This window comes from Ceratotherium simum, chromosome 11 (genome assembly GCF_057802395.1).
Source record: "Ceratotherium simum simum isolate JZ-2026a chromosome 11, ASM5780239v1, whole genome shotgun sequence".
NCBI classification, from domain to species: domain Eukaryota; kingdom Metazoa; phylum Chordata; class Mammalia; order Perissodactyla; family Rhinocerotidae; genus Ceratotherium; species Ceratotherium simum.
This window is the reverse complement of record NC_141910.1, coordinates 2,042,776-2,055,302: the sequence shown is the minus strand read 5'-3', so window position 1 is coordinate 2,055,302 and position 12,527 is coordinate 2,042,776. Positions and strand designations below refer to the sequence as shown.

The window sequence follows — 12,527 nt, the reverse complement described above, 5'->3', positions numbered from 1 at the left end:
CAGTTTGTAAGTGGCAGAGCTGCGGTTTGAAGTCAGGAAATCTGCCTCTAGGAGCTATTCTGCCTCTGATATTAATAATGATAATAACCAGAGCTCCCATTGACTAGCACCTCCTGTGTGCCTGGTGCTCAGTTCCTCACAGCGACACTGTGACTTCGGCATTGGTGTCCTCTGCATTTCTCATTCCCTTCATGAGAAAATCCGGGCTTACTGGGCCGCCTGGGGTGAAGTGACTTCAGAATCTCACAGATGCTCGGTCTGTCTAAATCCGACGCTGCCACCCTCCCCGGCCTCTTCCACTCGACGTGACTATGGGGAAGCCAATTCCTTTTGAGAATAGAAACTGAGAGCCTCAGTTTCCCTATTGCTTAGGCCTTCTCCCGCTCCTGGGCTCCCCGCTCCAGCAAGTGACAGAGTGGATGGGGTCGCTGCGCTGTGGTGTGGGGCAATTTCCCCCATGGACACCCTCCCGCCCCAGGAAAAGTTGCAGCTCGTTTTCTTCTCCATCGGCGATTTGGGGTGGAGGGGTGGACAGAGAGGTGCTGGGTGCGTAAGGTCGACGCTGCGTCGCCGAGAGGTCAGCGAGGCCGGGTAGAGAAGGCTCAGCTCTGACTTGGGTAAGGGCCGAAAGGCCCAGAAGCCACGTGCTCGTGGCACTTCCATAGGGAGCAGATTGTCCTCTGGGAAAAGAGTAGGGGGCGGGGAGCGAGAGCCCGACGAGGCAGGTTCTGGGCAGAAGGGATGGGGGTGGGGGGAGGTAGGGAGGACGCGGACAAAGGAGGCGGCCGGCAGCCCAGCTGTTTTGAAAAATGCTTCCTGTTTCTTTAAAGGCGCTCGCGGCTCGGGCGGCCGGGGCTGGGGAGGCGGCGGCGGCGAGAGCTGCCTCCTCTCCGGGCGGCGGCGCTGACTGATCTCGCGAACCCGGCTTCTGTGTAAACTGAGGCTAAACAAACACAGATGGAGCGCAGCGGGCGTTCTCCAGAAATGCTGGCAGGGCGGCAGCGACTTCAGATGACACTCTGAGCGCTCCGGGAACGGACTGCCCGGCGGCTTCGCGGAGCCGGCGGCGCAGCTGCCCCGGGCGAGGGGGAGACAGGGAGAGAGGGCGGGAGGAGGGCGGGAGAGACAGAGAAGGGGGAGAGCTGGAGACTCCGAGGCGCTGAGCGCGGCGGCGGCCGGGCAGAGCCGGCGCGCAGCCTGCAGAGCGAGCGCGGCGGGCGCGCGTCCCGGGCACCCCACGCCCCTGCCTCGCGCGCTGCCCGAGCCATGAAGCACATCCCGGTTCTCGAGGACGGGCCGTGGAAGACTGTGTGCGTGAAGGAGCTGAACGGCCTCAAGAAGCTCAAGCGGAAAGGCAAGGAGCCGGCGCGGCGCGCAAACGGCTATAAAACTTTCCGATTGGACTTGGAAGCGCCCGAGCACGGCGCCACCGCCACCAACGGGCTGCGCGACAGGACCCAACGGCTGCAGCCCGTCCCGGCCCCGGTGCCAGCCCCAGTGGCGCCGGCCGTTCCCTCAGGTGGGGGCGCGGACACAGCCGGGGAGCGCAGGGGCGCCCGGGCGCCGGAGGTCTTGGACGCGCGGAAACGCGGCTTCGCCCTGGGCGCAGTGGGGCCGGGACTGCCCACGCCGCCGCCACTGCCGCCGCCTCCAGCGCCCCAGGGCCAGGTACCTGGGGCTCCTGAGGCACAGCCTTTCCGGGAGCCCGGCATGCGTCCCCGCATATTGCTGTGCGCACCGCCTGCACGCCCCACGCCGGCCGCGCCCCCTGCGCCCCCGGAGTCCTCGGTGCGCCCCGCGCCCCCCACGCGCCCCGGGGAAAGTTCCTACTCGTCAATTTCACACGTAATTTACAATAACCACCCGGATTCCTCCGCGTCGCCTAGGAAACGGCCGGGTGAAGCGACCGCCGCCTCCTCGGAGATCAAAGCCCTGCAGCAGACCCGGAGGCTCCTGGCGAACGCCAGGGAGCGGACGCGGGTGCACACCATCAGCGCAGCCTTCGAGGCGCTCCGGAAGCAGGTACCGGCTCCCGGCCGCACACCCTCACCGCGCCCGGGACGACTGCCGGAGAGGGTGGGTGAGGAAGATGAGAGTGTGAGAGGCAAATTGTCCCCTCCCAGGGCCCAGACAGTGTGGGACCTCCTGGGGCAGTGACCCTTGCCACAGCGTTGTTATGGATCTTAGTTTGCGAAGTGGGGTGAAGGTTCGAGATTTCTGGCCCGGCCAGCCCTGGTTCCCACCGTCCCCCTCCCCCCGGGGTGACCCGGTCTGCGCGTCTGACTTCAGCCTTCATAGTTCACTTTTATGGCAATGAGTATTTGTCTCCTGGAGTCCCTCGGGCGCGGAGGGGGAATGTGGGAGTCTGTCTCGGGCGGGGAAGCGGGGAAGACCCTATCCCTTCGGCATTTGGCGTGGTGGGGCCTTGGGAGGTCTGGAATGCTGCGGAGGGGCCGTCTTGGTGTTGCCAGCATGTAAGGGTCCCGCATTCCGGGGGAGCCTGTCAGCCCCTCTTCAGCCCCGTCCCCCTAGGGATGTCCGTGCACTCGGGTTGCTTTTGGGCTCTACACCCCTTGCCTTGGCGTCGTTAAGGACCCAGACTCCAAGCCCGCCCCCCTCTCCGGAGCGGCCTCAGGAACTGGCTGGTGCGCGCCTTCCCGGGAGGTCCCTCCACCGCTGCCCTTCACCCCTTGGGGAAGCAGGCAGGTCTGCTGGGGGACTGGTCAGTTGGGGGCCTTTAGAGCCTTGTTCTAGGGTGGATCAGGGGCTTCTCAGTCTGGGGCTGGTGGGGACTGCCCTCACCAGACAGAGTCCTCTGGGGGGATGGGGAAGAATATTTGCCCAAGAATTATCCCTGGTGGGGAGGGGCAGTTTTACAACTCTACTTTAGACAAGATTGGGACTGCCCTGGGGTTCTAGGATTTGCATTTTCCTAGAGAGAAAGAAGGTCTAAGAAAAGGGTGGTAAGTGCCCCCTGCCCCCACCCCACACGGGGCATGGGGAAAAAGGGTTGGGGGTAAACGTGACTGGTTTGAGTAGTCGGGTTTTTTCTTGCTCTGCAGCTGACTTCCTGTGTGACTCCGGGAAAGTTACTCAACCTCTCTGGGCTTTAGCCAACAACAAAGCATTTAAGAAATGCTTCTCTTTGGATCACACTCTCCTCTTTTCTCCTGTGGGTGGGATGGGCAGTGGTGCCAGGATCCATCCATGTGAAGGGAATTGAACTCCTCGGGAAATGAGGCCCTATGACTTTTGAGCCAAAGTGTTTTGCTTGGGTTTGGGTAAGATGTTTGGTCAGTGAGGTGGGGTGGAGAGGTCAGGTAGCTGTCACAGACCAGGCTGGGCCACTGCCCGCAGCCACACCAGTTGGGACCCTGGGCAGTGGGCCCAGTGGAGCAGTCAGTCCCGCCCTCAGGTAGTGGCTGTGTGTCTGAATGCCTGGGGAGGCTGGTAGCCTGTAGGGCATCCTGCAACGCACCCCCCAGGATGGAAGGATAACAGAAGGGCAGCGAGATGCCTGTCTACCTGCTCACCTTAGGGAGACCATGTGCCCAGAGCATCACAGCTGATGAGTAGCAGGGCAAGGCTGGCACCTGGGTCCTTTGACTCCTTTCTACCCCTCTGGCTGCCTCTTTCAGTTCTGAGAAAATATTCACGGTCTCTGAGTGCTCTGCTACGTCTCATTTGTCCAGTGGCTTTAACTTCTTTCAATAATAAATTCCATCTTATTTGATCTTAACATCCCTGTCAGGTTGAATTAGCCCATTTAATGGAATGGGAAACTGAGGCCTGGAGAAGGAAGGAGACTTGTCTGAGATCACCTAGTGGGTTAGGGAAGATGACAGCAGGTTTTGGCCAAATGCTTCCCACAGTGCCGTCCATCCATGTCGGTGTCATGGGCTCCCTCACCCCCACTCACAGTGTTTGTTAACAGTCGGAGGCTGGGTGTGCACACGCTGACTCTCTGAGTTCAGATTGTTAATCCTGGTCTCCTTTCAATTCTACTCTTCCCATGGGGAAGTTCTATGTAACCAGGACAGATTCAGGGAGGGAGGTGCACACACACGTGCAGGTACACCCATGCACCGCACAGGATCGTTACACGTGCCCAGGAGCACACACAAATGCGCAGTCTCAGAGTGCGTGCTCCTTGCCTGAACCATTCTGTCCCTTCCCCAGAAAGGCTGCTAGGCAGATGTGGGCATCTGCCTGTTGTCTGGGAGAGAAAGGAATATGGCCGGGGCCCTGGTGGTCACAGAGCCAGGGGCTGGGGCCACACCCACCATGTCCCCACCACCACAGCAGCCATCTGAGGGAGAAAGTCCTGTGTCCCCGAGGAGCTCCTAGCTCCTCTGGGCCTCAGTCTCCCAAACGTAAAATACAGACACATGCGTGCCCCGGTCCAGACAGGCTGTGGCTCCGGATCTAGGCTTTGAAATGGGCCCTTGGGAGAGGAGGGAAAGAAGGAGGGGGGTTCTGCCTGAGTGAGGTCTTGGCTGATGCAGCCCTGAGGTTGGTTCGGGGATTGTGGTTCTGGTCTGGAGCTTCATTTCCCTGTGCAGCTTCCTGTGAAAAGAGCACTGGCCTGCGAGTCTGGAGGCCGTGGTTTGAGTCCTGCCTCTGCTGCATGCTTTCTGTGTGACCATGGGCTAGTCACTTTCCCTCTCTGGGCCTCAGTGGCTAAAGCTGGAAAGTGGTGACAACACTTACCCTGTACACAGCTTCTTTGCAAAGAGCGCATGAAGAAAGGAATAGGGCTATAGGAGGAATGAACACCTCTTGAGCATCTGCGGTATCTTCAGTGCTGGGCAAGGCCTTGACAGACATAGAAATAAGAATTCTTTAATCATTTAATAACAATCATAGAAACTACCATTTATCAGATGCTTACTTTGTGCCGGGTGGGCCCTGTGTATTATGTGTATTAGTTCATTTAGTGAAATAGGTATTGTTATCACCATCCCTCCATTTCACAGGTGGTGAGACTGAGGTTCAGAGAGCTTATGTAAGTTGGTTGAGGTCTTGCAGCCTTTTTGGTGGCGTGAGGCCTCGCGGATTTTGTGCTGCACACCTCCTGGGCATGCTGTTCGCTAGACTTCAGTGTGCTGGTGCCTCCTTGGCATGGTGCAGTCGTGGCCCACGTAGCCATGTGCCGCTGTCACTGTAGAGCCTGGATTCGAATCAGAGTCAGAGTCGCTCCATTCCCCGGGCGTTTCACAGCTCTGCTCCTCAGCCCCTTGAATGCCCTGGAGCTGTCCAGTCTCAGCACAGGGAAGCCAGACAGCCTCCTGCTTTGTCCGGTCCACTAACCTCTCAACCGGGAAGGGAAGGAGGTGGGGGCTGCTTGGCTGAGGAGGCGCAGGTCGGAGAGAGACCCTGTGGTCTCGGGGGGCAGGGGGGCTGCGGCAGTGGGGCCAGGGCGGTGGGTGTGCGGGGCAGATGGTCAGGCTGCAGCACATGCCACCAGCCCAGCTGCATAGGGCCCTCTCTGCCGCTTCACGTGAGACCATGAGTGCACAGCTGGGCCTGGCCCGTGTGCAGGGCTGCTCCCATGCCAGGTGGGAGGAGGTCGAAGGGAAAGCCTGGCTTTGCTGGATGGGGGAGGGGAGGGGCCAGAGCCGTGGGCCTTGGCCTCATGGCAGAACCTTCTGGCTCACAGGCTGTGCTCACCCTTGGGGTGTCTGGTATGCGTGCAGATTCCCTCTCTCGCCTTGAAGTGCAGAGCCCCTCAGCATTGATGGAGGAATGGCAGCCTTCTGGGCAGGCCTGAGGTGGCAGTGAAGAGCCCTCAGGACCTGCTGCGATGCCTCTTCATGAAGGAGGTGCCAAGAAAATGGGCTGCGGGCTCCCTCCTCTGCTGCCCCTGGATTCTCCCGGGGGATCCTCACCAAGTGAACTCAGGGTGGCCCAGAAGGGGGCATGTGGATGGCACCCCCGGCCGAGCACCTCCCTCAATCTCAGACCCCATTGGACCTACAACAGCCTATGCACACCTCAGGGAATGCGGGACAGCGCTGCTTGCACTGGGGACTCCATCCAGGTGGATGAGGGGTGACAGAGGCCTCTGTCCTGCCCTATCATGTGCGGTCACCAGGGCACCTGCTTGTTGAGCCTCATTGCATTGGGCGAAGTGCCTTACCTGGGTCTATTGCTGTGGCTCTACCTTCCCATTTTACGGGTGGGGACACTTACAGAGAGGTTAAGCAAGTGGCCAGGATTTGTACCCAAGCCAGTCTGGCCCTGGGGCCATGGCTCTTAACTGCTAGGACCTAGCTTTTCAGGGTCCAGCTTCATAGCTGTGCAGAAAGTTCGGATATTAAAGAACCTGTTTAAATAGAACCTGGCAGGAACCTTGAACAGCTCTGCGTGGAGTGGCTTTGCCTCAGGAAGCCAGCACTCACTGACACGAGATGATTCGAGAGTGATTTCAAATGGAGTCAAGTGCGCAGCTGTGTGCCATGAGCATGGTGATGTTGGAGCTCTTGGTCCAGGAGTCTCGGGGGGCTTCCGGGAGGGTGTCTTGGGCTGGGTCTGAAGGATGGGCGGGATGTGGACCTTCCTGAGGTCGTGTGTTAGGCCAGGAGGCGAGCTGGGTCCTCAGGGCCTGGCCAGTGCCTTTCCTGCTGCTTCCTGCTTGCTGGAGCCGGGAGAGGGTCTGGCTTGGGGTGGGTGGGATGGAATGTTTTGGGGGCATATGGGGCCTTGTGAAAATCCCCAAAACCTGCTCCTCTGAAGCTTAAAAATCTTTGTGGGGTGAGTATGAGGCAGGTCCTTTTCCTTTCCCGGAAGTTGGACAGTCTGTTGGGAGTTGGAGCCAAGTGACCGTGCGGCCTCTTCTGGCCTGTGTCCTCTGACCAGGGTGACGTGACTGCTGTGGGGTCCTCTGCAGGCGGTGGGTGGCTGGGCTCTGGGCCTCACTGTGGATGTTCAGAGAGGTCATGCACAAGGCTGGGGTCCCATGGGACCATCAGTCCAGAACACTCCATCCCCAGCTCAGAAGGGTGGGCTGCCCACCTCCCCACCTTAGGCATAGACGCTCATCCACATCCCCGAGCAGTTACTTCCGGCTAATTGGAAAGAGCCCAGCTAAGGTGTGAATTCAAAACCCAGTTCCTCTCTCACCAGCTGAGAGACTCAGGGAGTTCTTATACTCCCCGGCATCAAATGCTTCTCTGTAAAGTGGGAGTGATGATTTCTACCTCCTTGGGCTGTTTAAAGATGAACATAGACACTGTATTCAAAACACCCAGCCCTCCCTCGCCTTAGCAGGTCACAGTAAACGGCAAGAGGGGCCTGGTCCCAGCAATCGTGGAGGGCACACAGGTGTTGTTATCCCTACTCTCCAGATGGGGAAACTGAGGCTCAGAGAGGTGAAGACACTTGCCCACCACTGGTAAGTGCCTAGGATTCAGACCAGCTCTATCCAGCCTGCCTCGACCTCCCAGAACCAGAACCGGCTGCCGGACTCTCACTTTGCGGCAGCAGCCCAGGCCGGGGTGCCTCCGAGCTTGGCTATTGGGGGCCAAGGGGCTGCATCCTGGTGTGTGGGCACCAGGAGGATCTGGAATTGGCCAGGGGAGCTGAGGAGCACCCCACCTGGGGGAGGGGGAAGAGGAGGGGTAAGCGGTCCAAAAGGTGCCCTTGGTGGCCCATATATGGCCACCTCTGGTGGTGGGAGCTGGAGAGCCCTGTGGCCATGTGCCTCCTTGGGCGCCAGACAGACAAGCTTCTGACTCCAACCAGGTCTTAGCTGAGCGATCTGGGGCCTGACATGTCGCCTCTCTGTTTCCTCATGCAGATGGTATAATAATCTTTATTCTGGGGAGGGTTTATATGGGATAAAACTACTTGTAAGTAGCTACCACAGAGCCAGATATACAACCAGAGCTCAACAGATGGTTTCTTCTTAGATCTGGACTTTGACAGAAGTGATGGGACAAAGTCATAAATGTGGGACAGAACTGGCCCAGAACCTGGCATGGGAGCCCCTGGGTTGGCCTTGACCTCATCTGTTGCTCTGTAGTCCCGAAATGACCCTGGATCCCCACATGCAGATCCCTCCCAAGATCCCTGCTCCTTACTGGCAGCGAAGCCCAACTGCCCAGGGACCTCCCAGTGTGGCCTCTGGGCTTGTGTCACAGGGCTGCGCCATGTCCAGGGCCTCCACCAGGCGGGCGCTCCCTCCCCGGGATGCAGAGGAGGCAGAGGTGCTAGGCTGGCCCCCGAGACCCCCTCCCCTGCCCCAGGACTCCCGGGAACCATTCTGTCCATGGATCTTGTTTATTTGTTCAGGCTGATAGAGCAGGATTCTCTGGACTCTGGTTAGGAACAGGCAAAGTGCATTGTTCTGTGGCTTTTCTTAGATGTGTTTGGAGCTGTGGCCAGGCGGGGAGTGGGCGGTGGGAAGGGAGAATGCATGGGAGTTGGCCTTCTCTCTGTCACTTCCCTGCCCCTCCCTGGGTTTCCTAGCCTAGTGAGGGGCGACTCCTTGGCTGCTGGAGGATTTTAAAAGGTGATGGCGAACCTTGTCTCTGGCGTGGGCTGCTGTCTCAGGACCCCCGGGGGGTGGGGGATGAGCATGCGCCGTGTCCTGGCTCCAGATCTCCTGCTTCTCACTCTCTCTGGAGCCCCTCTGCGGAGACCTTCTGTGGCACTGACTGTAGTAATTTTGCTGACTTGTATCAGGCCTTACTCTGTGCAATGCATATGTCGTCTCATTTAATCCTGTCACGCTGTGAGGTCAGTCCTGTTGGCAATAGGACGAGGAAACCGAGGCTCAGAAAGATGCTGTTACTTGCCCTGGTCTTATAGCTCGGGAAAGCTGGAGCCAGGAGGTGAACCCGGTGAGCAAAAGGCACGTGTGCTTAAGCTCCACGCCCAATAGCTAAATCTTCATCCTCAGAGAGAGGAAAGGTTTTTGAACCCAGTTCTAAACATTCTGGGGTCACCTGGTGAACACTGAGGAAGATCATCCATTTGTTCATTCTTTCCCTCATTCAGCAAGCCTTTCTGAAGGCCTCTTATGGGCAGGACCTGTGCTAGGCTCTGCATACAGGGGAGCCCCCACAGCTCACAGGGACTGACCATTAGATGAGTCACAGTAATCAGGGGTTAAGGACAGGTGGGGTGCTTTAGAGCACTATGAGGGGCAAGTGCACCCCCCCCAAGCCACCTGGTTTAGGGCGGGGGTGGGGGGGGTCAGAGAATGCTCCTGGACAAAGTGAGGTTTAGATGAGTTCAAAGTGGATGATGCATTGAGGGTCCCCATCTGAAGGGACTGTCTTGTTCATGCTTTATCCCCAGGGCCTAGAACAGAGTTTCTCAGCACTACTGACATCTTGGGCTGGGGAATTCTTTGTGGTGGGGGCATTGTGGGATCCTGTGCATCATAGGAAGTTTAGCAGCACCCCCAACCTCTATCCACCAGAGGCCAGTAGCACCTCCCCTCTGTGCTCCCCGGTACTGACAATCAAGAATGTCTGCAGACATTGCCAACTGTCCCCTGAGGGACAAAATCATCCTGGGCTGAGAAGGACGGCCTAGAACACTGCCTGGCATATGGGGGTGCTCACTAAATACTCAAGTGGACACACCATGGGGGTCCCGCTCCGTGGGATGAGGGTTAATCAGTACCAGCTATCAGTGGTAGGATGGATGCTGCATGTAGATCCTGGAGAGCCTCCAAGAGGAGGGAACCAGAACCTTGGCCGCTGGGTGAGCACATTTCGGCCATTCAGGTAAATGACGCATCGTAGCAGCAGCCAGCTGTACTGGTTAGCCCCTGTCAGATGGACTTGTGGTGACGTCTCCACATTATAGCACAGGACTCGGCTGCAGTCCTTGGAGCTTTTTGCTCTCTTGTTCCCTCAGAGAGACTCCTTCTCAGGGAGAGGGAGGATAGAGCTCTGTTATGGTGAGAACTCAGCTTGCTTCATTCAGACTGACTCGGGCATGAGCTGAGCCTCAGTTTCTTCTCCTGCAAAATGGGAATATAATGCTTCCCGGAGTTTGTGAGTGCTGAGCTGAGATGTGTGTGTAAACAGCAGGAACTTAGAACAGAGAATAAAATCCGGGTTGAGGGATTAGACAGGCCACCTCCACTAGCAGTCCCTCTCAGGCAGTGTGGACATCATCATGAGCGGCCCCATGCCTGCCTGGCCAGGTGCCCCACAGAGGCACAGAGACCCCTGCAGCCCCTTCTGACACCTTCTCACCCCCCAGGTGCCGTGTTACTCATACGGGCAGAAGCTGTCCAAACTGGCCATCCTGAGGATCGCCTGTAACTACATCCTGTCCCTGGCGCGGCTGGCTGACCTTGACTACAGCGCCGACCACAGCAACCTCAGCTTCTCCGAGTGTGTGCAGCGCTGCACCCGCACCCTGCAGGCCGAGGGGCGCGCCAAGAAGCGCAAGGTATGCGCTGGGCTCTCAGGTGGCAGCCTCTGGGAAGACGGGGAGGTGTGAGCGGGAACGTGGGGTGCCCTGCGCGCACCCAGGCTTCCGAAGGGGCCAGCGAGATCAGCCTCTCAGAGGTTTGCTGGGGCTCGCCCCAGAGCTTCAGAGCCCCTCACGTCCCTGGGATTATGGGGCTGACCCCACTGCTGGGTATCTGGGACAGTCACCAGGGCCTCTGGGCCCGGGTTTGCTCGTCACTTAAATGAGGAGGAGGGCTGTTTGTCTCTGAAGCTCTTTCTGGCGTTATGTGCTCTGGTGCTGAATTCCCCACGTGGCCCCTGAGAGATGTCATATTAGGATGAGATCTCCTGAGCAGAGTGACAGGCCAGGAGAGCCCTTGCACATGTTTTGGGAATGTGACTTGGCCTGTGGGTTCCCTGAGGCTGTACATTAAGGCAGGGGATATTCATTCATTCATTCATTCAGGAGAGATATGCTGCGAGTTTGGAAGGACATCTTAGTGTAAGTGGTGTTTAAGCTGCGACCAGCAGGACAACCAAAAGGTCACCAGGCAGATGAAGCTGGCAACAGCATCCGAGGCAGAAAGAAGCGTGTACAAAGCCTGATGTGTTTGGAGAAATGTGTGCAGGAGGAAAGACGTTGGGCACAGCTATGTTCCCAGATAGCCTGTGCTTCCAGCATTTCCAGTTGGGGGTCAGTGCCAGGCAGTGCAGAGCAAGGCTTATGGCAACCCTCTGGATCTCTGTGCCCACAAGGCTGGAGGGAGAGAGACAGAGGGTGGGACCAGTCTACATCTGTGAGGAGGGTGGAGGCAGTTAGAAACGCCCGGCTCCCCCGGGCATCCAGGGATAGGGAGGGTGGGGGAGCTGAGTGACTGGCATCCTCCATCCATTCCTTCCTTCTGCCTCCTTCCTTCTTCCTGGCCTGCCCCTCTCCCTTATCCCTGACATTCCTCCCCCAGCCACCATTTCCAGCAGGCCCCTCTGTGGGTTGTCCAGGTTTCCCAGAGGCCCCTAGGCCCCAAGCCAGGGAGGCCCTCCATGGACTCTCCTGCCTACACCAGGGAGGGCCACGGCATGTCCTCACTGCCAGCCACTGTCTCCGCAGCGATACTTGCACGTTGCATTCCTGGGAGTGATTTACCGTGAACCAATTAGATGAAATCCTCATCAAGTGGGTGAGAGAGGAAGCACCACTGGCTGCTCCCAGGGCGGCTTTCCTCTGGAGAGTGACACGGGTAAATTAAGGGCGTGATTGATGGCTCCATGCAGCGCTCTGTGACAAAGGAGGTTTGTAAACTCTCGGTGAACTTCCCCTGGCATTCGGGCGGTCCGGAGGTGTGGACGGGCAGAGTGGGCAGGGGCCGTTTTCTCATCTGCACCCCTCCTACCCCCTGCTCCCCGAGCCCTCCCCTCACCCACCGAGGCAGGGGCGCTGAGGCCTCTCCCTTCCCTGTTCCTTGGTTGGAACAGTGCCTTGGGCTGGGGAGGAGCCTTGATGCCTGGGAGGTGAGGAAAGAAGGGAGAGTGGGGTGAAGGTGCCCAGCAGAGATGAGCTTTTGCCTCCCCTGAAATCCCTCGAATCTAAGACACCGAGGAGACCATCGGCTGCAGCCTCCCCACTGTCCGGATTGGGAGACTGAGGTGGCGGGTTGTGGTTAAGAGGATCAGACAGCCCTGAGCTCAAGTCCTGCCTCACCACCTACCAGCTGTCATCTTGGACCTACTTCTTAACCTCATCAAGCCTCAGTTTCTTGTCAATAAATGGGGATGGTGGAAACATCATCAGTGATTTTTAAGGTCCTTTGTAGACTGACTCTCCTAGTGGAGGTCTTGCGTCACCTCAGAAGGGCCTGGAGCAGTTTGCATCCTGCATCACCCTCCCGCCGAGTGGGTGGTCTTAGGGCTGCCATCTCCCAAGCGCTGTGCCTGGGCAGTTACCAGTGCCAAGAGGACAGGGTCCTGGAGCTGCTGGGACACACAATGCCTTCTCCAGGCTCTGCAACTGCCTTGGCAGGTTGGGGGTTCACAGGACCACCCCACTGCTGCTGCTTGTGCCTTCCTGCATCTCTCGGTCACCATGCAGATAGGTGAGTTCCAAGGTATCCACAG

The 12,527-nt window shown here is 58.2% G+C and overlaps 1 protein-coding gene across 1 annotated transcript in view; it reads left to right on the top strand.

Annotated features, from left to right (window-relative positions):
* Positions 1 to 1,171: 1,171 nt before the first annotated feature.
* The window catches only part of ATOH8 (atonal bHLH transcription factor 8), a 29,603-nt gene continuing 18,247 nt past the window's right edge, over positions 1,172 to 12,527 (top strand). The window contains exons 1-2 of the mRNA XM_004437221.3: positions 1,172 to 2,022; positions 10,222 to 10,413. Of these exons, the coding sequence (XP_004437278.1) occupies positions 1,267 to 2,022; positions 10,222 to 10,413 (948 nt within the window). The 5' untranslated portion in view covers positions 1,172 to 1,266. The remainder of the gene's footprint in view (positions 2,023 to 10,221; positions 10,414 to 12,527) is intronic.